The sequence below is a fragment of the Syngnathus typhle genome, linkage group LG10, assembly GCF_033458585.1.
Source record: "Syngnathus typhle isolate RoL2023-S1 ecotype Sweden linkage group LG10, RoL_Styp_1.0, whole genome shotgun sequence".
Classification (NCBI taxonomy): domain Eukaryota; kingdom Metazoa; phylum Chordata; class Actinopteri; order Syngnathiformes; family Syngnathidae; genus Syngnathus; species Syngnathus typhle.
The window spans coordinates 10,659,860-10,687,247 of record NC_083747.1 but is presented as its reverse complement, the minus strand read 5'-3'; the positions used below and the strand labels follow the sequence as shown (position 1 = coordinate 10,687,247).

General features: G+C 42.8%; 2 protein-coding genes and 2 long non-coding RNA genes across 5 annotated transcripts; 2 read left to right on the top strand and 2 right to left on the bottom strand.

Annotated features, from left to right (window-relative positions):
- Nucleotides 1–4,021: 4,021 nt before the first annotated feature.
- Nucleotides 4,022–6,541, top strand: LOC133161550 (uncharacterized). Its single transcript, XR_009716085.1, has 3 exons — nt 4,022–4,366; nt 4,920–5,008; nt 5,956–6,541. It is a non-coding gene; the product is annotated as an uncharacterized LOC133161550 (long non-coding RNA).
- A 2,179-nt stretch (nt 6,542–8,720) lies between these two features.
- On the top strand, nt 8,721–12,467 carry LOC133161519 (uncharacterized protein C1orf232). 2 transcript variants are annotated; one of them, XM_061290090.1, is made up of 5 exons: nt 8,721–8,867; nt 10,265–10,518; nt 11,027–11,107; nt 11,200–11,306; nt 11,485–12,467. In XM_061290090.1, the coding sequence occupies exons 2-5, from the start codon at nt 10,438–10,440 to the stop codon at nt 11,864–11,866; spliced, it is 651 nt and encodes a 216-aa protein (XP_061146074.1). In that variant the 5' UTR covers nt 8,721–8,867; nt 10,265–10,437; the 3' UTR covers nt 11,867–12,467. The 2 variants fall into 2 exon arrangements, with proteins under 2 accessions (XP_061146074.1, XP_061146075.1); XM_061290091.1 differs by lacking the exon at nt 8,721–8,867 and adding an exon at nt 9,509–10,191.
- Nucleotides 12,468–14,034: 1,567 nt separating this feature from the next.
- On the bottom strand, nt 14,035–14,956 carry LOC133161559 (uncharacterized). Its single transcript, XR_009716094.1, has 2 exons — nt 14,830–14,956; nt 14,035–14,604 (listed from the first exon to the last, which is right to left on the bottom strand). It is a non-coding gene; the product is annotated as an uncharacterized LOC133161559 (long non-coding RNA).
- Nucleotides 14,957–18,033: 3,077 nt separating this feature from the next.
- fam110d (family with sequence similarity 110 member D) lies at nt 18,034–26,235 on the bottom strand. The gene is made up of 2 exons (XM_061290010.1): nt 26,109–26,235; nt 18,034–20,785 (listed from the first exon to the last, which is right to left on the bottom strand). The coding sequence occupies exon 2, from the start codon at nt 20,395–20,397 to the stop codon at nt 19,123–19,125; it is 1,275 nt and encodes a 424-aa protein (XP_061145994.1). The 5' UTR covers nt 20,398–20,785; nt 26,109–26,235; the 3' UTR covers nt 18,034–19,122.
- Between the last annotated feature and the right edge of the window lie 1,153 nt (nt 26,236–27,388).

Sequence of the window (27,388 nt, the reverse complement as noted above, 5' to 3'; positions counted from 1 at the left end):
TTAAAAAGTCCAAGCACCACAAGTAAGGACAAGTCTTTATTTTTTTAATGTGGAACAAACACGTTTGGATGACAGCAGTGCGTGCCTAATCAACTACATTAGATTTTTTTTTTTTTTTTTCAACGATCTTCACCTGTTCGTCTCCACTCCTATGGAAGGAGACATGTTCCAGTACATACAACGTGCATGTACGTGAGGGGGTGGTAGAGTAGTGGACGAGCTCATTTTCTCAGACAAGAGGGGTGTACTTACTGCAACTGTATGGCGACTCCTGGTGTTTGGAGTCTCACCTCCCCTATTCAGCATATAGAACACATCTACCCGGCCCAGAAAACTCAATGGCCTGTACCGCTTCCTGAAGGTTCAAACCCCACGCCTGCCCTTTCTGCATCCCAACAAAAGTGACAGCCAAGAATAATCTCGGTAAGAAAAATATTCGGTTAATTAACTAATGCAAAGAAAGGTGAGGGGGGGGAATGTGGATTATTTTGGGTGTATAATTGCCCCATTCACAGTCAATATCTTCAATAGATTCTTTCCATTGTAACTTGAAATCAATTTGTGCAAACTGCATGTTTTTGTTGCATGAAAAATGTCAAGACTGTGCGTTTGTTTGCTAGGAAACATGCGTTAAAGTGGTTCCAGCGGAGCTTGAGCCAAATACACTTAATGTTAAACTCTTAAAAGTCATCAAATGCGTAAAAATGCAAAAGCGAGTTCTGAAAATGTGTTTAAAGTTTATGTGAGCTATAAATTTTGGGTGTTTCTTCAGTAATGGAAAACTGCTGCTGTGTCTTAAATTGTCTACGTGTAGAATTAGACGACTCTGACCAAGTTTTATAGGTACTTTTATAGTTCTTTTTTTTTTTAATTTGATGTTATTTTATGCAACCCAAAATGTATGTTTTTTGTTATTAATTTACACAATTGTAAGCAAGCGTTGACCACATCTGGACTAGTCTATGAGGTTCTCGGAACAGTTTTGAATAATTCACAGTGACTCTTGTAGAACTTAAAAAAAAAAAAAAAAAAAGCCTTAAATTTGAACCAATTTGCTCAAATTGTATGAGTTCATGTCTTGTTTATGTATAAAGAAAAGAAACTTATTGGCTCTAGTTCCTGCTTTTTTTGTATTTAAAAATTTGTACTTTATGTAGTGTGATATATTTTTATGTACTCTAGCAATCTTTGAATATCAAAAATGGGTCCCTTTTATATGTCCCCAACAAATTTAGTGTTACTAATTAAATTCTCAGTTTCCTGCAGGCTCATTTTACACAGAAATGCTAATGCTATCACTTCTCACTAGATAGCTAACCTGATTTTGAGTGTCTTGCTAAAGTCAGTGATTGATTGATTGATTGATTGATTGATTGAATATTTATTGATCCCCAGGGGTGGGGAAATTCAGGCCCCAGCAGTATTCATACCACAGAGTGGGTATACAAAAGACGCACAAATGGCATGAGCGCAACTCAACAGGCTCTCATAAGGCTGCCACACAACGGCGCCACAAAGAAAGCCAGAAAGTGCTCAAGATAAAAGCCATCAAAGCAAAACAAAGATAAAAGACAAAGGAAAAAAAGTAACTGTGGCCAACCAGCACCCCTCAATACAAGAGAACACCCCAAAACACACTAAATAGCCTCCACGGGGTCCATAGACAGGTGTAGGGGCAGTCCAGTTCAACGGCGCCCAATGGACCGTGGTCGTGAATCGGTGAAAAACATCACAAAGCAGGCAAACGTGTGAGCAGCGTCCTGGGCACCCAGTCGGGTGCACGTGCAGATGGTCACCACGGGGCTAGCATGGCGAAAGTCGTTGGTTCCGACGAGCACGAGGGAGCGGACTCCCCACAGGGGTTGCGGCTGCAAGGCCAAGGCGAGGGACCCGGTCATCACTGCCCGGATAAGCAGGAAGCCGCCGTAGAGTTACGCCGGTCTCGACCGATGATCCCGGTCCCAGGAAGAAAAAAAAATAATACAAAATATCCGATCCGAAGAGATACCGAGGTGCGGTAGAAGGCACCAGCATCGCCGAATGGACAAAAACACAGAAAGAAAAAGGAGAAAAGAAAGAAATAAAGAGGAAAAGAGAGAACACTGCTGGGAGGCAGCCACTTACGGCGCCATACCGAAAGGAAAAAAATAAAAAATAAAAAAATAAAATAAATAAATAAATAAAAATATATTAAATAAAATATGAATGGGATGAATTGAAATGATTTACTACTACTATAATTTTACAAAAGTATAGAATGTTTATCATGTGTTTGCATAGCCCTCAGCGTTCGACATATTTACTTTAACATGCATCCAAAGCTTGAGCCGGAATCCCCCACACCCCTTCTTGTCTCAAATGCAGCACTATGCCACTAGTGTACAGTATGAACCAGCCGCTTTGTGATGTAACCATGGTGATAGACATCTGTCTGCAGCATTTATGATTAGACCTGTCAGTCGCTCAGGTTGTATGTACCTAGCTCCCCCCAACACACACACACAGGACCACTCATCTACTACAATGTGTGAGAGAGGGGAGGCCGCAAAAAGCGAGAGTGAAAAGGCGGGACTTGGACTGGCATGAAGGGATTTCATTGGCTGTCCAGTTTAGAGTACATGATGTACCCTGTGTATGTTAATGTCTGATTCTGGGTGATGCTAATGGATGCAAACAGCCTACAACCATGATAATAATAATCAATTCATTCTCTGAACAGGTTACATTGTTCCATAATGGCTGCGTGACAGTGTCAGTCAAACATGGTACATCTTTTTACGACGGATTTGTTCTGACTGTCATTTTCTATTCGAGAGGTCCTTTGTGGATTTCAGGTAGAAAATTGCAAGACTGCTTCTCAGGTGACTCAGTAGGGCTGCGTGCCAGAAGCTCAGAGTATGAACCACTCCTTTCTAAAAAGTAAATAAATACAGAATTATAATAGTGACTTATTTTAAGTAAATTTTCTTATACATCTTAATTTGGGGAAAATTTACTGCAGCACAATGAATATGAATAATTGATCTTTCAGCAACACCAATTTTTGTTCTTTCAAATATGGAGCACATCAGTGCATCTGTGTATTGACATGTGGTTGGAAACAACGTTTGTTTGAAGGTAGTCATCAACGTGACTACCAAAGATGGAATGTGGCAAAGTGCGTCCTCTGGATCGGACTTTTTTTTTTTTTTGTCTTTGTGCCCTTGGGCGTGTTTATGAGGAATCTTAATTCAGGCAGATGATTGTTGGATGGCAGGAGACTTAAAGCAATTCAAATTAGAACAAACTATTCAAATTGTACACATTTCTTTTTTTCTGCATTGATAATGTGATTTTTAGTCACAGTTCCAATACAACATTTTGACTCCACTCTAACAACAGTGTCAATTTGTCGTGTGAACAAACCACTTATCTTTAACTTCATCCCATTAAAGGAAGCCGTACTAGTCCTGGATTTACCAGATTATCTTGTTAGTGCGATTATATTTGGATTCTATAAGGCTCAATTACCTGGTCTGTTCCAAGCAGGCTGATTGTTTTCAGAAAGCACTTCTTGTCTTTATGCAAGAAATGTTTTGCTAAATGATCAACATCGCTTGTCTTTTATGGGTTATTCAAACGGGATGTGTATTTGAACAGAGAAGCGGAATTTACCGAAAGTCTTAGAGTAAGATCTGGTCTTTGGTTTTCATCACTTTGTCCCTAAGTCTGTGCGTGCCATATCTCCCCCGGCGTCCGATGAAAACGCACGCATCGGGAACAGTTGCGTAATCGCACTCTCTGACATGCACATGCTCCGCCATGAACACATTGTTTCCCCATTTCTTCATCTTTAACTGCTAACGAGCTAATAACATGCGACAGTTTGTTTTGGGGGGGGCTGTTTTGGGAGGGCCAACCAGCGAAAGTAATGCTTTTCGACAGCCTCGGTGTGCGTGTTTCTGGAAAAAGTGGGCGTGGGCGCCGCAGCCCGGCCTCGCAAATCTGGTTGGGTGAGAGTGATGCTTTATATAAGAGCAAAGAAAAGCACCTCGGTTGCTCTTTCCGCTTGGCCTTGGAGGGTGGAAGGTGCCACTGGATAAGTGGTGGACTCTGAAGACTCCTGGAAGAATTTCTCAGAAGTCAAATTGTCTGGTTGAGTTGAGGAGCCCAGAGATATCTGGAAGAAGTCCCCTTTTTTTTCTCCTGGAACTTTTAGGAATCCTGTAAAACTAAAATTAGTCCTTGTCCTGTAGCGTTAACAATCCTTAGTCACCTGGGGCATCTTTGATTATCCTGTCAAGTTGGGTAATTCTCGAGACTCTTGAGGAAATTCTTCAAATCAGGATCATCTTTCTGTGTGGTGCAGCAATCCAACTCCAAACAGGTCAGCATGTTTGTCTTGCGCGTCTTTCACCGTGTTCGTCCATAAACGTCATCCCTGATCTAGTGGTTTGATCCCTGCAGAGAACAAACCTACAATGATTCTAACGAGCTCTTAGGGAAGTCGGAATGTCGTGATTCTGATTTCTATCTAACCTTGTACCAATTACGGCTGGTCAGTTTTAGAATATTTTTGGTATTACGGCAACGGAAGTAACTGCAGATGGTCTTTTGTGTGACCAGAGCTTAGTTGCAGAACAGATGTGAGGATACAAGACAAGGTACAGGAAACCTGGTGTCTCATACACGGTACATTTTGTTCTTGTCTGGACGTCAAGCAGGCTATAGCCCGTGGGGATTTTAACACCGGAAAAATCCAGGCAAGATGATCGACATAGTCTGACTGATTCCGTGCTGAGGCTTCAGCCTAAAGTTGTTCCTTCCTCATGCCAGGATGTCACATGGTTCTCCGTGCGAATGTCTGATCGTCCAGACTTCCTTCTTATGCTGATGTTGTCTTAAAGAAATTGACTTATAAAATTCTCCCGTCTTTGCAGGTCTTTAGTCTCCAGCCCATCCGGCCACATCCACAGACATGATCATCAGGCTGGGAAGACTGACACCAGGATACTTTCGCCTCCTCCAGGTAGCGACACTTTCCAGATTCCTAATGTGCACTTGTTAGATTTCATCTCTAAACACTAATCGGACCCGACGTCAACCATTGTGACGAGGTTTCCCATGTTTCTTTTTGTACCCCAGTAGTCATCACAACCTCTCGTCACCATTGTTGCGAGGTTATGTTCATTTATTTACACTAATTGGGAGAACAAAGGCCCTCCACGTTTGATAGACTGCTGAAAGAAGATGGTGACTGTTACATAATGTATGAGCCTAGCACCCCACCAGGAAAACTGCAAATGTCGTCTTTCTTGTAGTAAACCAGAATGCGAACTGATTCATTTAACAATAGAGGAAATACGGCTACTTTAGCATTATGTGACCTCAATATTTTGTTGCTGTGCAAATTATCGGACACAAACAGTCCCATCTTTATATAACGCTTAAGTTGATCCAAAACTGGACTCCTGTAACAGGTGGTGTGTGTACTCTTTATGTTGAGTCCAGAATGTGTACTGAATATTCTTAGAAAGTTTGCCACTTGGCCGTCAGACAAGGATGTGAAAACGCTGACATCCGAAGACCCCAGAGGTGTAGCAGGGTTCACATGTACCGACATGTGTTTCATGTGTTGACAGCATGGAGGCTCCTATTCCATGTCCCTTGCTAAATATGGCGGAACTTTGGTAGTTGAGACACGATGAAAGTTACGGTGACGTAAAGCAGTGGTGATTTTGTCGGATTGTTTCAGATAATTTACGGTAAAGCGTGCTTAGACATATTTGAGTGAGTTTCTACTTCCTGACAGAACGTAGACTACTTAGCATATTAGCTAGCTACCTAGCTGGCTACGTGCCATTGCTTGTGATCAGAAGGTTTGAACTTTGACTTTTAGTATCTCAGCCTTAAATGAGAGCCGTGTGAGTTTCTTGTGCTCACTGCCGTATACTTTTTTTTTTGTTCCCATCGCAGAGGCAAGTGGCAGGCGAGGTGCAGACGCAGCCACAAGACCGTGCCATCAATCAGATTGCCATGATGCTGGCCATCATGGGTCTCAGTTTATCCTACTACAGCGCCAAGCAGATGACGGAGAAGGTGCATGCCCACCCGGCGCCCTGAAGCATAGACAGACGGACAAATGAGAAGTCGAGGAAAATCAAGCTATGTCGATATGATTGCATTTTTTGGTTTGTTTTATTTTCTGCATCCAGAGTGTAAGGGATGCAAGGGACTGTTCTGATCGCATGTGGAAGATGACGCGTGGCCGTTGCAAAGATGCATGCAAGCAAGGGGAAAGTCGCAACGTGGGGCTGGGGGGAAAAATGTAATTTAGTACTTGAATTCTCCAAGACTTTGGAGGATATTTTGCACAATCATGCAGAAACTGTTTTTAAAACCAAAACACGTGTCACTACTTATTTGTGAAGTCACACACATCTAATCACATTGAGCACCTGTGGACGTTTTAAAACAGTGTTGTTGTTTTTTTATCAATGTATGGACTAATGTCACTTTTTTGTAATGATTTAATAAATCTGTGAATCCTTTTTTCCAACAACTGGCTTTTTGTTTTATGAACATCTAACCATGAGTAGAAGAAAAGTGAAAGGAAAGAACATACCAGTACAAGGCCATGAATTAACTGCGATGTCTGCCAAAATTTAGGATTTAATTTTAATTGATGCGCACCGTGCATTAAATTTGAGGAAATGAGTTGTTAAGTGCATATGGGAGGGATTTAAACCCCCACTTGGCTCTTAATCCTTTCCCATTGCTGATTCGCCTTTCCGCACGTAGCCCCTTCTTGTCGGCGCATGTCTACTCTCTCACCATCGCGACACGATGCTGTGCGACAGGCCTCGGGACCTCGCCTGCCAACACGTGCCCCCTCCCTTCCTCATAAGTGATGCTGGCTGATGGGCGGCCATTGGCTGAGTGATGACGTCACCCAAATCGGCCTGCTCACAAGGCGCAGAGACAAAGGGATGAGGATGCGCTCATTGGGGTGAATAAAGCCGGGGAGGGGTTTATTTTTATTTATTGAGTGAGAGGGCGGAGGGGGTTTTATCACGTTTTATGACATGCGTTGACGAGATACTCCACAGCGACAGTTGTTGGATCGCTACTGAAATGCGATAAACAGATAATAATAATAATAAATAGATAAACAGCTTTTCTTTTTTTTTTTTTTTACCAAACTTTGATTTGATTTGATTTCTTAAATATGATGAAGTAGGACGAGATGTTCTGTGTCCACATCACACTGATTTTATAGTTTTCGTTCGCACCGCGGTTGCCTTCGTTTCATCGGGATTTACTGAAAAGCTGCTTATCTACTCCTGGATGAGCTCAGAGGCTCTTTACCCACCATGTGGTTGCTGATATCATTTCTCATGATTGTTATTTTTTTCATAGGAACATTGTAAATGAAGCAAATTGTCATTCAAAAGAGACTAGACACACGGCATTTCCGGAATTCCATCCTAATCTGAGCGCTAGCCATACAATTGTAGACAGGAAATCAATTTTGCTTTGTCCCTGGATGTTCTCACGCAGGAGACAATGTGACCATCCCAACCACGCGGGGTTAAAACAACTTTCTCAGCGGATGGATTATTGGAAACAATAAAGGCATGGCCTGCAAGGGTGGAACTAGCTCGGTCGATGTATGGTTTTGATTGTCGTTGGCTTAATGGATTACACACAAAAAATAAGAAACAGATTTAAAAAATTCAACTAACATCCTCAATGAACCAGAAAGTAGTCTCTAGTTATATTTGTATTAGTAAGTGCCTTGAAACAAAATGTTTGATTCACTTGATATGATTTGAATTGGCTTGACAAAAAACTTCATGGATAAATACATTCTCCGAGGCCTACTTGGCATGCATGGCAGGAACAGCTGATGACCTCTGAGGTCATTTTCGCGCTCATGACAGATCATGTTGGTCACGTCTGTTCGTTAACACACATCCACATACAAATATTACAATACACAGTACGTATACACATCCTCTAAGTCACAGGTGTCAAACTCAAGGCCCGGGGGCCAGATACGGCCCGCCACATCATTTTATGTGGCCAGCAAAGACAAATTGTGCATCAAATTCGTATGTCATTACTAGAATTGCAAATTGTCTTCACTTTGATTTTTATTTTTTTATATTTGACCAGTTTTTACTCGTCTGATTTGAAAACAAGTTATTTGTCAGTTTGTTTTGTAGCTTTTACTGTATATAATACATTTATTTGGGTTGACAGTCATAATGGCCCTCCGAAAGAAGCTATGACTACAATGCAGCCCGCAAAATAAATGAGTTTGGCACCCCTGCTCTAAGTCAAGCTAAGTCAAACATCTCCTGTCCACTGCAGTTTGCAACTTCTCTCCACATGTTTGCTTGGATCTGGTTCAAACCGCTCTTCAACTGGTTTGAGCAAGTTAGCCTCCACCCAAAAAAAAACATTCCTGCATAAGCACATAGGTCTGGAAAAGGCCCATGCAAAGAAATTATATAAACAACAAATTTTGAAAGAAACACTGTGACTGGGTTGTAATGCAGCACTCACAACATATCAAAGCTTTAGAAAACATTGTAAGGCGCTGAATTTTGCTGTGTTGACAACTCATGGTGTTTGTGTTCCTATGGTCAGTGAAGATATTTTTCTAAAATTGTTATCCTATTAGCATGACTACCCAAGTAATTTTGACGTTACAGTTATGTCAAATTACCAACGCTTGCTAAAGTTTTTGTTTTAGTTCATGTTATGGCCATGCTGTTGTAGTTACACCGCCGCACGGCAGGTGGCAGCAGTCAACGAAGCCGTGTCGCCTGCGTGTTTTGAGATAACGCGGAAAATACGATCAACTGAACGCCATTGACCAGGTAAGAACTTTGACAATTTAAACATTTCTCATTTGAACTATGTTAATATTAAAATCAGAACGTGTTCATTATTGTTGCGTTATTCAATTAGATTGCCTTTTAATTTCTGTACATCATTACCTTTGCAACAAAATTTAAAGAAAACATTAAAACAAAATTAAATTGCTTGATATTTGACGATCTTTTTCTACCAGAAATCTTGTGTTATGTAATGTTTTGGATTGCGTGCTTGTGTACATACTACACTCCTTAATTTTGTTTCCCCGGTTGGTTTTTACAAGGCATGTACTCTTATGCAACATCCACTTTCTTTTAAAATTAGCCACTCACACCTCATTTTTGTTGCATTTTACGAGAGCTGCAACTTATTAAGCTGTCAACAACTTATAAAATGTCAACGCAGTGTGACATTTACTGCTCATTAAAATGTTTGCTATGTTGAATAACTTGGCGTTTGGCAATGCGACAGGCCTTAACCTATCAGCTGCACCAATAAATTGTTCACGCTCATATGACAAAACTCACAAAATCAGAGCGGTGAAATAATATTTTTGATCTAGAACAAAGCAGCAAATTCTAAAGAAAATCTTACTAGTGTATTTTAATGTACTCCAGATGATTAAGGCGCAACACGTACTTGTAGTACCAAGACTGACCTCTGAGAGGCAGCATGTTATCTTGAGTGTATCCAGATTGATGAAAAGTAGAAAGATGACAACTATATATATTAAAACATACTTATGGATGATTTAATATAAATAATATAAATCAACCACCTTTCGATTCGAGAGAGAAAAATAATCTGGAGTTCTGCCTGCCTACGCAACCAGTTGATATAAAGTGCATCCATATGTGTTACAGAGACAACTATTGTGAAAGCACTATATATAAATAATCATGTATTGTGTTGTAATGTATTGTACGGTATAAAAATTGATTAAACTAAATGATTAACCGTCTTGGATAGATCGCGCAGCTTTTTTTCTGCTTTGGCCAATGCATGTGACTCGTCCGCCACCTACTGGTGACTTGAGGCACTAAGCCTACAACCATATTGTAAAATGATTACCGTATTTAATTGTGCGATGATATATCTATGATTGTAACTTCCAGTATGTAGGACAGTGTATGTGTCAAAAAGTGGGCGTGTCATTTCCACTGTGAAACCTGATCTTCTGTGTCCATTCGAAGCACAGTGTGTGAGTGTGTGCGCGTGCGTGTGTGTGTGTGTGTTACTGGAGCCAATGGTGTCTGACAATGGAGCTGTGGCTGTGTAAGAGAGACTCTGTGAAATATGCATGAGGAAATCCACACCTGTTTCCAGGTAACCCAGGCAGGCATCCTCAACCGTGACGCTGACTCACCCACCCATTCACTGTGTGTGTGTGTCCACGCAGGTATACGCATTGACAGCTTCACCCGTGCAGGCTCTCTTGATGCTTCACTCCAGGCATCACCCTGGCTGCTGCTGACCACTTGATGAAGCGTAAAAAGGAGGAAAAAGAGGACAAACTCGAGTGAAGCCAGAGCACAGGAAGTGAAGTCAGAGCAGCATCTAGCCGAGGCCAGCATGAATCCTTTGTGGAGACTTTATAAGGGCAAAGTCTTGAAGACGTTCAACCCGGAGTATGTGGACGACTCGGCTGAAGAGGTACTGACGTACACACTTTGAATTGAGGAATAGCACTGGCTACCACACAATGTGCATTTAGGCCCTGTGGTGCACGATGCTTCCTCTGTTAATGATTCTGCAAACACACGTTGACTGATAACGCTTTTTATGACTCCCTGTTGATGGACGCTTCACCTTTTCCAGCAAAGTCGGAAAAAATGGATTGCACATAAAAAAAAATGTCAACAATATATTTAAATAAAAGCTATAGACAAACACTTCTTAGAGATACAAAAAAATAGTACTGTTCTCAGGCAGTGATTCCTTCCGTGGGCCTAAAGAGGGAGCCCCACGCTTTGAGAGACACTGCAAAATGTCGTGGGCCTCATTCTGGCTCCATCAAAAGTGAACCACAAAAAAAACAGTGGCGAGAAACTCAATCCAGCACAGAAGCACAACAAAGGGATCAACTGGCATTGCTCTGGAGTGACACGTCAGGCCAAGTTCTTCATTTAGTGTGTGTGCATGTGTGTGTGTGTGTTTTCAGGTGAGTGAGGTTGAAGAAGACATGATGAGTCCAGTCCAGCATGATGAAAGCCAGAACGCTGTCTCCCAGCTGGCCCGCAAAGTATGCCAAATGGGATTTCATATGGGAACGTCTCCTTTTACCTTTGACCCCCACGTGTGTGTATACATATATATTTGTGTGTGTGTGTCCAGATGCAGGGGGCGGGGGCCAAAAGCTGGAATAGACTGTCAGCTCTCTTCAATAAAGACGACGAGCACCAACTACTACAAGAGACACCAAGTCCTCCAGTCGCTGACCAGTAAGTGGACTTTAATGTGTGCGAGTGTACTTGTTCACATTTGCACATATTTTTATTACATGTTAAAGATAAAGTGTGAACATATAGTGGTAAGAATACTTAGAAGAAACCTGAAACTTATATTTTAAATAATAATATAAAGCAAAGGATATATCCTTCATCATATGTAATATGTCAGCCCACTTGCAGTCAAGCCAGAGGAAGCGTGCAGGCCCGCTCGCCGCAGTGGATTCTGGGATAGTTTCGCTGCCAACTGGGCCGCCAAGAAGCAGGCGGAGGCAGCTGCCGCCGCCACCCGCGAGGCGACGAATGCCAACGACGGGGTGTCGGAGGTGGGCGAGCTGGAGGAGGAGGAGGCGGTTGTGGCGGGGCCGTCTGAGGCAGCGGCGACGGACGGCGAGGAGGAGGCGGAGTCACAGGAGAGTGATGGCAACAACGGCTTCTCCAACTACGTCACGCTGGGAGGAGGAGCGGGCAGTGAGGACGCTTCCTACAAGTGGAACTTTGTCACCAGCAAGCTAGCCGAATTGAGGCGGGCCAGCCCAGCCAAGAGCAACTAGAGAACGTAGAGGAAATCCAGCCCCTGCTGGGGAAATTCAGGTATTACAGCAGGTAAGAAAAAATATGCAATCATAATTCAATTATAATACAGGGAACCGCATCGAATTTATTTTCAATATTTTTTTAAAATATATATTTTTTGGGTTGGGACAACCCTGTCTTTCATGATCTCATTAGTTTATTCCTGCTTATGCAATAATTTTTTTGAAAAATAATAAAAAATGATATTACATGTACAACTTACAGTACATTTTCCAGTGGTACAATTGGATTCTATTTAATTACGATTTTATCTAAAATGGTACCGCTGTAAATTTTGTCATGTTTGTATGGCGAAACATCAATTCAAGTCGCTCCACTTTAAAATGTACCATCTTCCAACAGCAACTCAAAGAATTTAGGACTGTGAGATTTTTGTGATTTTTTTTCCCTCTCTATTGTGTATGTTTTTTGTTGTGTTTTGTTTTTGTTGAGTACCGCAATAGAAATGTGGTTACAGCATTTGGGACTGACTAACTGATGATACATGAACTACAAAAATCAGGATAATAAAGAGAACCGCTTCACATTTTCTGCTTTTTTTCATTATTTTGTATTTTGTTTTGCCCTGTAAGGTAAACAATAACTGTTGTTTAAAGTATAAAATGTTCAGATAATAGCTGGATGGATTATTTACATTATTTTGCGTTTATAAATTCCCTGTTGTGGACAATGGCAACCTAAGTCTATAACGCCCTTGTCCACCAGGGGGCGACATTTACCTTTGCACTGTGGATACCACTCGTCATCACGTCAGCAGCCAGCCAGTCTGTTTTGGTTCTTGCTCTCGCGTGACGGAGAAATCTGAGGCCTGTTTGTCCTCATTGATTGAATCGTCGGGAGCGGATCTGCTGCCCCCACGTCCTCCTTTTTGGACTTCCTGTACAGTCATCCCAAAACAATGCTTCCTTTGCAGCCTCACATCCTTTCAAGTCAGAAATCATCCGCATTGTGTTCTGAAAATAAAATGTTTTCCCTCATGATTCGGGCAGAAAAAAAAATCACCGTTTGACACATTTCTCTCTAACGGTTGTGTGTGTGCCCTATGACCTTCGCAATTTGGCTTCTCTTTGGCTCCTGCTGTCGCACTTCCATTTTTTCTTCTCTTCTGTAGCCTGGCACAGCATGGTGCCGTTTTTTTACATTTGGTGTGCACTGTGCAGACTCACTGCACACCTTTTTCATTGACTTGTGGGTTGAAGATGTCCTGGTGATGTCATCATCGTGCGCTTGTTAAATTAGTCACAGGGGCGGAAAGGTGTGAATAAATGAGCTGGCGGGTGTTTTCTTTTGTTTTGTCTGACTAAATGGAAGTTTACGAGAGAAACGGGGGATGCATAAACACAGACATGTCTGGTGGCGTTCAGATATGACCATGGTGGGTGTCTGCTGGTGACTCATATCACATCTGGAAAAGTTGCACGCACATGTACCTGCCTCAAACATGGCAAGGCAAGAAACAGATTATCTTTTTTGTTTTTGTATTATGTGTCATGACAACACGAGAACACGAAATGGAATATTATTTAATTTAATGTTGATTTGATCAAGCACATAAAACTTTGGTCTTTATAGCAAACAAGTCAGGACAAGTGTACATGAATCACATCCCTGGACATTATTTGCATATACCAAGTTGCTTTTACTTTTTATGATTCACATGTTTGACAGGTATGAATCTCACCTATTGTAAAAAGTGCGAGTCAGCAAAATACCTTCACGCATTACACACGTTTGTTGATGTGAGTAGCGCAGATGTGCATCTTCCCGCTGTAATCTACAGTACAGCCCAAACTTGTCTACGTTCTCATAACAAACTGCTGAGAAAAATATTTACAATAGACAAACATTCACGGGAGTATTTCAAAATAGGGTTTCAAGACAGGTTTTAAGCCTCAGAGAGAGAGAGAGAGAGAGAGAGAGAGAGAGAGAGAACGAGCGAGAGAGAGAGAGCGAGAGAGAGAGATTTCTCGTGTTCAAGTTACTGTTGCTCCAGCTGCTACTTTCTCTACATGTTGTTCTTTGCTTCTGTGTACACGCGTGGACTCAGCCACATACACCGTGAGAGCCTTTCAAAAGTTGGGAATGTAGGGAACAGAAATAATTTGTTCCAGGGTCAGACTGTGGCCATGGTCACAACCTTTATTGACCATACAGGCAATGTTTGAAGTCGCATTGTTAAGATATGTTATGTTATTCTGGCTAATTTAAAATTACAAACGGCTAACCACTGCAAGAAAGACATGTTTCTGGTTAAAATGATGTATGATGAACCCTGGCGGCCTTTGCTAAAGGAAACAAACAACAACAGAAAGCCAAAGAAAAAGCACCAGATGAAGATATGTTGAGCTATGCTAGGAAATGTGCCAATGCTAGGCTGCCTTTGTGAAGCGAAAGGCATCTTCGAGCCTCGGTCAGCGTCTCCTGACAGTCTATTTGTGACGTGGGAATGCGTGCCTACAGCGAGTGCGGGTGAAAAGGTCCTTGGGTGTCCGACGGAGATGCTGACGGAGGACGTCAGGAGGTTCCGCCTTGCAGGTTTGCTTCTGCAGTTTGGGCCACAAATAGATGAAATTTGGCCCTTTACAGCACGGCTTCTACTAACCCGACATTTGCATTATCAAGACTTTTGTTATAATATTTGACGATATGAAGAAAAAAAACTGATTGTGTGGCCCAGGTGGATGCATTTTAGATCCTGTAGACAGAAAAAAAAAATGGATTGGTAAACATTAACTCGTGGCTTGTGCGGTATGTGGTTCACATGGAATATCATTAAATGGCCGCATATTTCCCAAATTTCATTTCCCCTTTCCAGAGGAACGTTTCCCTCTGGGGTGTTGCGCTTGTGGACCAGACAATGAGACTTAATTGTACGTGCTCCTTCAGTCTTTGCAGCTGCACCTTTCCAATTGGGACACACCTTGGTGCAGATCCTCATGCCGCCTTGCAGGACGCCAGCTCGAGTGAAGAATGTTGACGTCTTTGTTCACGCCGCGCTGCAGAATGAAGCAGACTTCCTGAGTGTTGTTCCTCGCTGTGACAGGTAGTGTACATTGTTTCCTGTTTCTCTTGAAGTTAGGGCTACAATTACATCCGGCTTAGACTGACGGTTAGGTTACTTCCTCAGATAAAAGTTTTATACAATTGGCCTACCTGTGAGAAATTTACAATTTCTAATTCACACATCTGACCTTAAGATTGACTTTTTATGGTAAAAATCTCAAATGTGTTTATGCTGATTTGCTACTCAAATAAGAGCTGCCGAGGGTTTCCTGAGCTAACATTGAACATTTGGGTTGTTTTTAAAAACAAAAAACAAAAACTACTTTTATTGCATCTTTAAAATAAATAAATAAATAAATAAATAAATAAATAAATAAATAAATAAATAAATAAATAAATAAATAAATAAATAAAATGCTTGAAAGATATTTTGTTCACTTTCCTGTAGAAAACGTTTTTTCACATTTAAAAAACCCCAAAACGTTTTCTTCTTGAAAGAAAATACTTTTTAGTTAAGTGTTTTTTTTTTAATGACTTTTCACCCCCTAATTTTCTTCTTTTTTAAGTAGACCCATCTTGTTGATGCGTCACTTCGCATACTAAGTGCCCATGCAGTGCAAACAAATTGTCCCATTCCACCACCACACGTCACGTGGGGTTCTTGCTGTGGTTTCGTCGCGGAGCGAATCCTCCGGGGAGGTCCGGCCCAGCGTGGCGCCGAGCCGCATCGCCTTCCCTCACCCCGGCGGCTCAACTGGGCGCTGGCGGGGAGCGGCCAAACCCAAAAAGTGTGGTGAGGTCACCGGCTTTGATGAGGATGAAGGTCTGAGAAAGCAAGAGTAGACAGACTGGCTCTTCATCCTCATCTGAAGCCTCACCAGAATAGACTTCATGTATTTTACATTTTATACAGAGCGGCCGTACCAGTGGAAATCTTTTTTAGTTTCTGTCGAGGTCCTCATATAAAGGTCTGAGCCTGGACTCAGCCGGTCTGTCTGGTGGCTGGTCATGCCTCTAAATTGATTCTTCACGGAGATCGAAAGGTTTTCACCTGAGGGCCAGGCACCGATGTTCTCATTAACCGGATTAATGGCAGCAAAAGCCCCTTGACACAGACACAAGCTGCCAAGCAAAGGCTTAAAGTTTTCATATACAAATTACATTGATGGTCTTGCATTTCTTCTGAATTGTTTCCCAAAATCCAACTTAGTTTCTGTTTGCTTAAGGGACAAAATGTTTTTTTTAAAATATAATATAATTTTGTTTTTGTTCATCTTTTTTCTGTTTACTTGACAGATAAGATATTTTAAAAAATTCAAAATATTTTTTCTTTTAACAATGTTTATCTTTTTTTCTGTTAGCGTGTCATCTCTGTGACCCCAAAAGAGGGCTCAACAGGAGCCTCTTTTATATGAGCTAAAATATTATTTTTGTTCAATGTTTTTTCCCCCAGCTTAGTGGGATAAGTGTGGTATGTGGGACTCTTGATTTAACCTACATTAAAGTGAGAACATTCCTTTTTCCCCGTAAATCCTCATCTTGGGCGTTCTGAGCAGGTGAAAACAAACGTTGGATTTACTCGGGTTCGCTACTGTCGGCTTTTGAGCGGCTCTGATTAAAAAAGACAAAACTTGTCTTCTCCTTGCTTCGAATCAATGTACCAGCTCACCCCAAGCACGACGTCCTGCTCAGGTTTCCCAGACCCCCTTCGTGGCCCCCCCCCCCCCCCCTCGCTCATGAAGCAGAGGTCACATAGGAGAGAAGGCAATGAAAGGGCGCACCGGTGTGATTTATGGCCCCATGCCGGTACGGGATACCAATAACTGGATAGCTCCTGATACCCAAAACTCTTTTGCCAAAGTCGGGAGTAAACTTATAGCCAATTGGAATGGACTTAAGCCCTGTTTTTTTTTTTTTAATTCTCTGCTGATCGTCTGAAATATTGCATTGTCCAGGTGTGAGTGATTCATCTGTTGGATTTTTTGGGGGGGAAACTTTGACACAAATGCTTAAATAAGCGTTCTCGTTGTACCTTGCACTCACTTGTCAGTTGTTTGGTCTGCTTCATATCAAGCCTGCTGGTCAAGGTCTGAGTTTATAGCCATAACAGCATTTTTTTCTTTTTTATCCAATATCGAAAATTTGGGTTTTAATTCTCATGTTCGCTTTAAAGAAATGTCGCTAACGGGGTAGCTAACGAAAAAAAAAATATAGAAGTTATCTAGTGTCAAGTTTAATACGGAATCCACACATTATGATGATGATTCAGAGAAAAGGAGGCGAGGGAAAAAAAAATGTAACTGAAAAGCAAAGGCACAGTTTAAGGCCACTTGGACGTATGGAAACTGAGCTGTTGCATGTGTGCCCGCCTGAAAGTGGAACATGACAAATGGATTCCAGAGTCTTTTCTTATTAGTCTTCATAATTGGGTCAGGTAGTTGGACCCCCTGTGGATGTTTTACGTGAATGAAAACCCACATCGGCATCCTGGCGTGGTTAACTGCGGACCTTGTAGATTTTATAGGGTATTTCTGTTCCCTGTGACTTTGCTTGCTCAGCACTGCCCCGATCATGTCCATCCCTACAATTATACGTTGGGAATTGTCCTCTGCCAGCTGGTGTCTTGTTTATTTCAAGGCAGCAGAAAAGATGGAGGGGGGGGGGGGGCAAACCCAAAACATGAGCATGTGTTTAAAGCTTGTCCTGTGAACCCAAAACAGGATGTCTCACAGCGGGCCCAGCGCTCAGTGAGGCTGACATAGGAAGCTAATTGTATTGCTGCTATTTGAAAAGATGGAAGGAGGTTGATGTGTGTGAGCAGAGTACAAACCCAGATCTTTGGATTCTTAAAAGCTCTTCAAAAAAAATTAAAAGGGTCCCAGACAACGACTTTATGGATACTTTATATCGAAAAGGGTAAAAAGTTATCATAAACCACAAAAATGCTTTCTGGTCTGAGTGGGATCTGATTTTAATCTTGATAATTAATTTAATGACAATTTTTTGACTGCCCACACAATATTTACTTTTTTATATGCTACTTAGTGTCTAAAGGTGTTCCCCAAGGATTGGTACTAGGCCCCCTTTCTGTTACATTACTCAAAACAACACAGAGAAACAGTTGAAATCAGTCATTATTTGTATTTATTTGCCATGTGTATGATACAGATCTCTGGAGTAAAAAAAAAAAAATCACAAAAACATGAGCCATTTTGTAAACATGCAACCAAAAGTAGGTCCAGTTGAAGGAGTGTGCCTTGGAGATGATTAATGACACTAAAGCTATCAAGGTTTCCGAGTCATTCCGTTAATTTATCGCATTAGTCAACATACTTTGAATGACCCTGGAGTCTGCGTTTGGCCCGTACCATAGAAGTGAGCTAACCGTAGAACTGGTCAGTGATGAATGAAGTGAGGTAGAATCTGTGGTTTTAGCTTTGAGGCTTTACCGCCACATGCAGCTCATCACTGAACAGCTTACATCTTGATTGTCTTTTTGTTTTAAGCCCCTTTCACACTAACGTCAATAAGTTGAAGGTACCAATGAAGGTTGACGAAGTTGACTTCCACAACACTTGCATCAAAACTATTTTCGTCCAGGATTTCGGCAACCTACACTTTGACTTGACTTTTGAATGGTGACCATAATCTATTGAAAGCTAACTAGAAGAAACAGTTTGGTGTTCGTAGTACTTTTCACAGGTTCTCTTAGTGGTAATCAATAGTGTCACGAGCAATTATCAGGACAGTGTATATAAAAATAAAGTAGAATAAACCCCCTAGAAAGGAGAAAAACCTATATCTTTATCACCTCGTTCTCTGTCCATTTCAGTACATGAACAACCCCACAGGGGAGTCTGGCAAGTTTGTTCCAACGCCTGCGTTTAATAATAAAAATAAAAAAAAGCTCTGAATTAAAACAGACATTTTTGAATGAGGTACTCATGGTTCACTTTACGCAGCTTTTCTCCAATAATTTAGTTCACAAAATCTGTGCTGTCATTATTAGCATGCAATTATAGCTATGTGCCCTCAAAAAACAGTTCAGAATCTAGTTCTGTTTAAGATTGTATATCTGGAATCAGTCCATTTGCAGATGATCCATAAATAGTTTGATCCATTGAATCATTTGGAGAAAAAATCTTTCTCAAGAATCAACTGCCACATTACTGACGTAAACAATGTGCTAAACGGAATATAGTCCTCTGGATCAAACCGTAGACTCTTTGGGTCCTTCCCGGGCGGCATTCTTGCACCCGTAGAGCCACTTGATAACTCGAGCGTTCCTCTCAATGATGGACACGCCAGTGGGTGGCTGCTCGGCCAGCTCCTCCTGAAACAACCCGTCCCCAGAGTGGCGGGAGAACTCGCTGGGCTCTGTACCGCCGTCGCCGGCAACGCTGCGAAGAGCCAGCGAAAGGGTGTCTATGGAGCTGGCGCCTGACGGGAAATTGTCCCGGCCGAGGCGCTCAATCAGATCGGTGTCCAGGCCGCAAAAGTCAAAGAATTGCTCCTGTTCAGACCAGGCTACAGAGCAGCGGAGATGCAGGTCCGATTTGGAACGACGCAACACCCCAAACTTGCTCCCACATGACGAACGCTGCGGTATCACCCTTCTCCACGGATCGTTGTCGTCCATGCCTTCATCTGTGGTATCTTTAGATCCATCATTGGTCTGATCTGTTGTAGAGCCCAACCCCGGGCTGGTGATGGAGCCAGGGCTATGTTGCTGGTCTGTTCCGCTGGATCTCCTGCTCCCTGGCCCACCGTCTGTCATATCCTTATCATTAGTCCATGACATGCGGGAGTCTCCATCCCGCGAGGGTGCTTTCTCCTCGCCGATGACCATTTTATGGACTCCCCCGCCAGCCTTGTCCCTCATGGAGCCCTGGAAGAGGCGGCGGACGAAGCCGTAGCCCTTCAGCTCCACACTGCCGTTCTCGCCATTGGGACTCTTGCACTCTTTCTTCTGCCGGTAGATGACGAGCGAGTCGGGTCTCATCATGCGTTTGCCGGTGCTCCTGCGGAGGACGGGGGCACTGTGCGGCGCCACTGGGGTGGTGAATCCGTGTGCTCTGGGGCTGGGGAGCTTCCTGTTGTTGATGACGTTTTTATGAGCCTCCATGTCGATGGAAGACAGTTGATTCTCCTTTCTGGAGTCGTCGTTTTCATTTTCATCCCTGGAGGTAAAAGATCCGGACAGAGTGGAGAAGGGGGTGCCGGATAAACGGCGAGGAGGGAGTTGGGGAGAGGCAAAAGCCCTCCGAGGCGGCGGCGGGGTGGCGCACGGCACCAACACTGGTTCCTGTTTGGTGTTGATGACCTGCTGGCTCTTGACATACTTAGCCTTGTCTGCTTCCAGCCTCTCTACGGCGCTAATCGCTCGACCGTGGTTCCCGCCGTCGATCTGCCGCCGCAAATACTCCGGACCCTTGTTGAGGAGCCGAAGGGGGGACGGTGACCCGATGGGGGTCAACGGCTTCATGATGATTCCACAGGATAGGAAAGACCTCCAAACTGTGCAGTCGCTGGTTCAACACGTGAGTTTCATTCCTCGAAATTGGAGGGTAGCATTTGAGGAAACCACAGTGTTTAAGTTTGGTGTCTCTTTTTGCGGAGGGGGGTAATCTTAGCGCTTATGTTAATTGATATCCAGTATGTACACAGTCCTTTGGATAGGTGGGCGGCCCTTTTTGTGTCGGAAAGTGAGACACTCCCTGGCCACAGCACAGCCCAAATAGCAGGCGGGGTTGCTCTTTGAAAAGTCGGCTTCTTTGCCTCCCTCGACTCACTTGCACCCGGCACCGGGCAACTCGACACGTCGCCTGACAGATGGGTCAATGTTTTTCGCCGTGGCCTCACCTGTGTGGACCCTGGGGAGGCACAAAGAAAGAGAGAGGCGATTTAGTCGTTTGACAGAGCAGATGGCAGACGCTGCTATTGTTGCCTGTGCGTATTTAAAGCAGGTGGGAGTTGCATGGCCTCAAGATGCCAACCTGACACATGTCACTCATAAAATGTGTGTGACCTTTTACACACTTGGCTAAAATGTCCCCAAATAAACATGGACAGAGATAAAGAAAATAACAAGAAACAATAAATATTTTATAGTGCTAGTTACCAGGTTCTGTTTTGAAATGACGAAACCACTACAAACATAGCAGAGAGACATTCCGGGCTGCGTGAACGAGGCGGGCTCGAATCGCGCCACATGTTTATTACGGGCATATTTATGGCTAGCTCAGCATGTGTCTGTATTTAGTGTGTGGTCATGAGTGGATCGGAGTGACAATGAGATGTCTGCTAAAAGACAGACACTGTGTGTTTGTTGTCGAGCTAGCATCCTATCAAATGTTATTTTAGCCGTTTTCCTGTGGGTGTGAAACAATGAAAATGACATAGTGAGTTGTAAACTTCTTTTTAAAAAATAAACAAGCGTTACAAAACGAGATATGTAAAAATACTACATTTCTCAATTTTTTTTAAGAATTGGATACATTTTTATACTTGAATGACCAAATATGACTTAAAACAAGGCCTAAAACTTAAACCCAAACTTTTGATAGTTCAAAATAAAACATCTTTCATGTTTTCTCAATACTAACAGGCCGCCTTTTCGCTTTCACGTGACCTTTTAGCTCGTACGACTTCCACATCACAAACGACATACGGCTATAAATTCTCTGTGGTCCGACAACCTGGTGGTTACGTTTTTCTGCAGATGTCAAGCTTCCAGCAGTCAGAAGTCCTTGTTTAAGAATAAGAAAAACATATAGAAAAAGAAAATGTGACTGCTGAGTGGAGCTAATTAATTGGATTTTGTTTACCAAGACATTAGCGGCTTCTGTAGTTTCCACCAATGGCAATATTGTCCGTTCTTGGTGGAGGATAAAGATGTATGTCTGGTTCAATCGGTTTGTGTTCAAATATCTCAATAATCAGACTATGAAAGAAAAAAATTGCCGATATTTCATTTAAAGGCCAAATGGCCCAGCCCTACGACTGAGAACAAACAAACCCTAAAGAGCAACAAACTGTCTCGTCAGATGTTGTGCAAGCGCATTCTAATCTCCGTTCTGCCAGGCGGGCTGGCTCTCGCCCCACAGGAGTTTGGGGGCTTAGCGGGAACGACCCCATGCTGGCAAAAGCAGAAACAGATGTTTAGCGTCGCGCAGCATGGAGATTCTCCACGTAGACCTGACGCTGCTTTTTAATCACTAGGGAAAGGACTGTTGTGTAATCAACAAAGTAAAACAGTTACAAATGGCATGATTACTAGGTGACGTATAAAAATGTGTCTCTGGAGAGAAATTAAAATCACAGAGTTAATATTTTATGTATTTCCTAAAATGTGTCTGAGGGAGCCTTTCTGAATGGTGCCCCACGGTGACATCGCAGTTTGGCTAATTTGCATAATCCTGCCTCCAAACGGTTGAGCCATAGTTTTTGTATATACTATTATTAAAATCTTGTGGAGTGCTAGCTAGCTTTATCATTTGAAAAAAATATATTTGTATGCGTCATGAGGCGAATGAAAGCATCTGGCCTCAGGAGGCTTCATCAGTGCCGTCCCCGAGAGGTAAACACGAGATAAGAGAGCATTGGACCACCTTGATGAAAGCACTGAGCGCCGCTCACCTGTCAAAAACATCTGGAGACAGACTCGGCTACGCTTGTGCGCATAAACCACAAAATGTATCAAGACAGTGACAAAAGCACCTTTTTGGTTTTAAAGCTTCTAAACAAAGAGAGAGGGGCTTTGTTGACATTAGTAATGGGTCACAACGAGTCGTCTTGGTTGTTCAGCCTCATTAGTCGGGGAGGGGCAACACGGCTGCCATAAAGCAGAAGACGTCAACTTCTGTCCCCCCGCCCATTCCCCCTCCAAAAAAGACAAAGAAAGCAGACAATATTGTAAATCTTCTGGGTATTATCGCGTCTGAGCTGGTGGTTGCTAATGACTTTCTCTGGTGACCTCCACAATTTGACACCCCCCACCAACAATCACCCCACCCTTGCCAACCCCACCCTTAAGACACTCCCTTACCACAAATGGACAAGGGTCCTTAACCGGCTTGCTTTTGTCATTCAAAGACAAAGACGAGCACTAGAGACAGGACAGTGACTGACTACAAACTGATGAGCCCCGCTCCCTTCCAAAAAATGTATTCTTTTGTGATATTATCTATCCATTTAGCGAGTATTAATTCTTTATTATTTTTCTGGATTAAGAATGTATATTAACAATGTAAAATATCTTTAGAATCATGACGAGATAGATTTTTGTGCAGATTCTGAAAACTTGACCTAAATATCAGCAGTGTTATCACGATACTGACCCGGAATCAGCTTGATATCAAGTCCTGACCAAACAATGTTGTTTAAGCTTGTGACATTTTTGCTATTTGACACAAATTTGTCGGTTAACTATGTCACTTAGTCGTTTTTATTGGACTGTCCTCGATGAACCCCATCGAGCGCTGGTTGGTTGCTAGAGAATCGATAGTGGCCCATTTAAAGTATGTAGCAAACCAGCAGGGAGTCGAAAGTAGATGGTGGGGGCTTTTTTGAGCTGACCTCACCTTTGAGGTCACGACACAGCAGGAGCAAACGACCTGCTCACCAAAGCTCCCGAGTGCTTGCTAACCTTTGGACCATTTGCGTTGTCGTCACGTTTGGTCACCGCACCCGAATCTCCTGACGCGCTTGAACGCGACGCTGCTGTCCATCATCAGGGTTGTTTTCGCTTTTGAAGACGTCGCAATTTGGGGTCGGCGGGTGGCCGACTTGACACCCCGTGCGACTTGAGCGGCCCTCTTAGCACCTCGTTAAAAAACACATCTGCTTTGGACGTTTTGACTTTCTGGATTATTTTTTACTTTTTTCCTCCCACTTTGTAGGTTATTTCTAGTCTGTTCTCTTTTGTTTATTTCTATTGTGCAAGGCGCCTGTTATCCTTCCCAAGTGGCTCGGAACAATCCCATTACATGACAAGCAAGAATCTCCAGCAAACCTTCTCTATTTCACCTCACTTCTGTTGTTGTTTTTTCGGGCCGGCCGCCACGCGCGCGTCGCCGTTAACCTCTTTTGAACCCGCCAGCTGTCTCGTCTCGTTACGCGTCGGCCGACCTGCTTCCCGACAAACACGCCCGGCGGACCCACCCCACCTTCCTCCTTCTCCTCCTCCTCCTGTCAGAATCACACGACAACATCCGGCTGAGGCCCGGCGACGTCGCCACGGTTGAGCAAAGTGTGACGAGGATGTGAGCACGCAGGTTCGCAGCTGTCAGACGCACACTCGGGATGGCGGTCTGTCAGGTCCGCTTTAGATGATTTGAGAGCCGGCCGTAAATAATTGATGGAATCATACGTCTGCCGAGGCTGCTGATGTAACAAACGTGACGAGAGTGATGATGACAGTCAAGTCGGCATGCTTCCGAAGTTAGATGGGAACATTTGGGGCAGATTTGGACGTCTGCTAGGCATAGGAAGAAGCAGCTTGTGCGGATTTTTCCTTAACATTTGTTGCTTAGCTGCTGTAGCTTTGGCCACTGCAGTTTTATACTCCACAATCTCCACTTGGTTGCATGGCTCCATTTACTTACTGCCCTTAATCTCCGCTTGGATAGAATCACTGAAATACACGTTTGTTCCAACTGAGTCATGATTTTTGCTTTTTGTGATGGCCTCTCAAAGATACAGTCACATCTGCCTCACGGACAAAAGTATTGGAACACAGCTCTTAATCAGTTTCACTTAAAATGTAACGACCCAATCTTTTTGCCTAACGTAGAGGCCTTTTTTGTTTTCCGAACGGAAGTTCCCAGGCGGTCCAACAAGCAAAAAAGTCAAATTAGACATCCACATCTGATGTTCCTGCTCCGGCTGTGGATGCAAAGCTTGTTCAAGGGTTGTGGGGGTAATGATGTCATTAGCGGGGGTACGTTGCCCCTCTAATTAGAAACGTAAGCACAACTGGAGGGGGGTCCTTACATGCAGAAAGATGAAACAGCTTTGAAGGTGATGTATATGCGATGCCAGTACATGCCCGTGATAAGAAACACGTGCAGCGGTCGGCGTGAGACAATCAATCAGGTTGTCCATACGGCCAAATGTTGGCAAAAATAGCTGTTGAAAATGGATGCCCACTCCCGTAATAATATATTAAGTCATGAAAATATGAAGTGATGCTTGTTTGGTGTAACCAGGTTACAGATTGTACCATTTTTATATTTTAGGGCCGGAGGTTTGGGCCGTTTCATCCCACTTGGAGGCGAATGACGAGCGGACCCGGGAACAGATGACGCTTTGGCCTCGGGGCAAGTCGCGCTTGACGGAGGTAATAACACACTCGTAGACACAACCGAGCGTTACTATCGCCCACAAGATCCAACAAGCTGCCATACAACACCTGCATAATTGGCACACGATAAAGGCCACCAGGGAGGAAAAAGTTGAATGACGATTGGATTAGTCACGCTGGATGACGTCACCATTAGATCACTCTCCTTTCCACGCACTTGGGAAAGTCATTTAAAATTAATCGGGAAAGTCGGTATTCATTGGCTTTGGCCTTTTCCAAAAATCAATCATTAAATGTCCTCAGCGGGGATTGTGCGGGTGAATGTTTACAACCCACGTGCGCTTTGTTTAGTCTACTCGGGACGTCGTCTACCTGTCTGCCGATCAAACTGATTCACTAATTATTTTTACTGAATAGGTGAAGTAGCATGTCTCTCGAGACTTTATTTCAGCAAGCATCTAAGGACTGAAGAATTTGGTTGATCCAAAAGTTAAGATAAAGATTTTGTGTATTAACAATGATGAACCTCTTACACTTGTACAACTGACAAATACATGCAATTTATTATTTTAATGACTTTTTGATTGTCACAATTTGACCCTAAAACACTTTGCAATAAGCAAGTTTGCAATATGCACTAGCAAGTTTTTACATTTTACATTTACATACATTTTGAATAATTAATAATCAATGCAATCGACCTTAAAGTTTATCCAAACATTTGCATAAAAATGATAATCAGTGTTAAAGTTATGTTTGAAAGGGTTCATTTGCAAATCTGCTGCTACTACAAGTGTGTACATGACTGTTGAAATGTCAAGAGTGGAAAGCAATCCACGCTGGAAAGTCACGAATCCCCCAAATCTCAAAATTAAAATTTACTTGGCACTCACCTATGTTGTCTTGGTAATCCGCTTTTGTTTTGATCAGATGTGACAGACAGACGCTTCTCTTGCGTGGACGTCGTGAGCAATGAAGCAGCGTGGGGAGAGAGTCGTGCTACATACAGGGAGGGGGGGGGGTGAGAGAGAGCGAGTGAGAGAGAGAGAGAGAGAGAGAGAGAGAGAGAGAGAGAGAGAGAGAGAGAGAGAGAGAGAGAGAGAGAGAGAGAGAGAGAGAGAGAGAGGAAGGAAGGATAGAAAAGCTGCGGGGGTTGGGCAGGTATGTGTGTGTGCGCGCGTGTGTGTGCGTGCGTGTGTTCGTGTGCGTGTGTGTGCGTGTGTGCGTGTGTGTGTGCGTGTGCGTGTGTGTGTGTGTGTAAACTGACTCCCACGTGTAGCTGAGGTAAAAGACGTGCAAGATAAACATGACACGGAGTGTAGACCAACAGTTAAAAAAATAATTTGGGAATAATACAAAATGATTATGGTCATGAGTGATAATTAAGGTTAGGTAATAATGAAGTTGAGTTCATGATTAAGGCCTAATCAATTACAAAGGAGAGTTAGGGGCTGCATGAAATATTATTATTCTTCCTGGGGCAGCATAACAGAAAGTAATTGAGAAGCACTGCCCTCATCAATAATAAACCATTATATGATTGTTAAATAATGTAAAAATCGACTACAGATGTTGAGTTCCACCCAGAAATTTAAAAGAGGAAAAGTGTGACGATAACCATAGAACAGGAAACACAGGAAAGTGCCTAGCTGCTCTTACTCATAATGACCGAGCTAACCAAATTTCAGTTGAATTCACATAATTAATATGACTTAGCAGATGCTAACAAGTAGCATGTAGCTTCAGGGCATGACTAGAATAAGAACGACCAGTGTCTGGGTGATGGTTTTACTCTTCCAAGCACTCCATGATTAACTTTGTTCTAAAAGAAAGGACTGATTAAGGACTTGCTTGATAAAGGAAGGCTACATTAAAGATGCGTTTCACTTGTGATGATAATTCACTGATTGAGTGATTATCTCCACTGATACGGTTTGATTGATTGATTTGATCCTATTGGAGTGTTTCACACCTCATCTTTAGTGGACATAATTGAATTTTCTGTCATTAATCATCTTTAGATAGGTTATTTTACAGTGATCATCACATGACTCTCACTTTCCGCCATTTAGTTTTTGTATTTAGCTCATCCTTTCCTTCCTCAGCTATCACACCAAGTTTTTTTTTTTTTTTTGACGTGGGGTTGGTGGGAGGAAGAGATAAAGCAGGGATC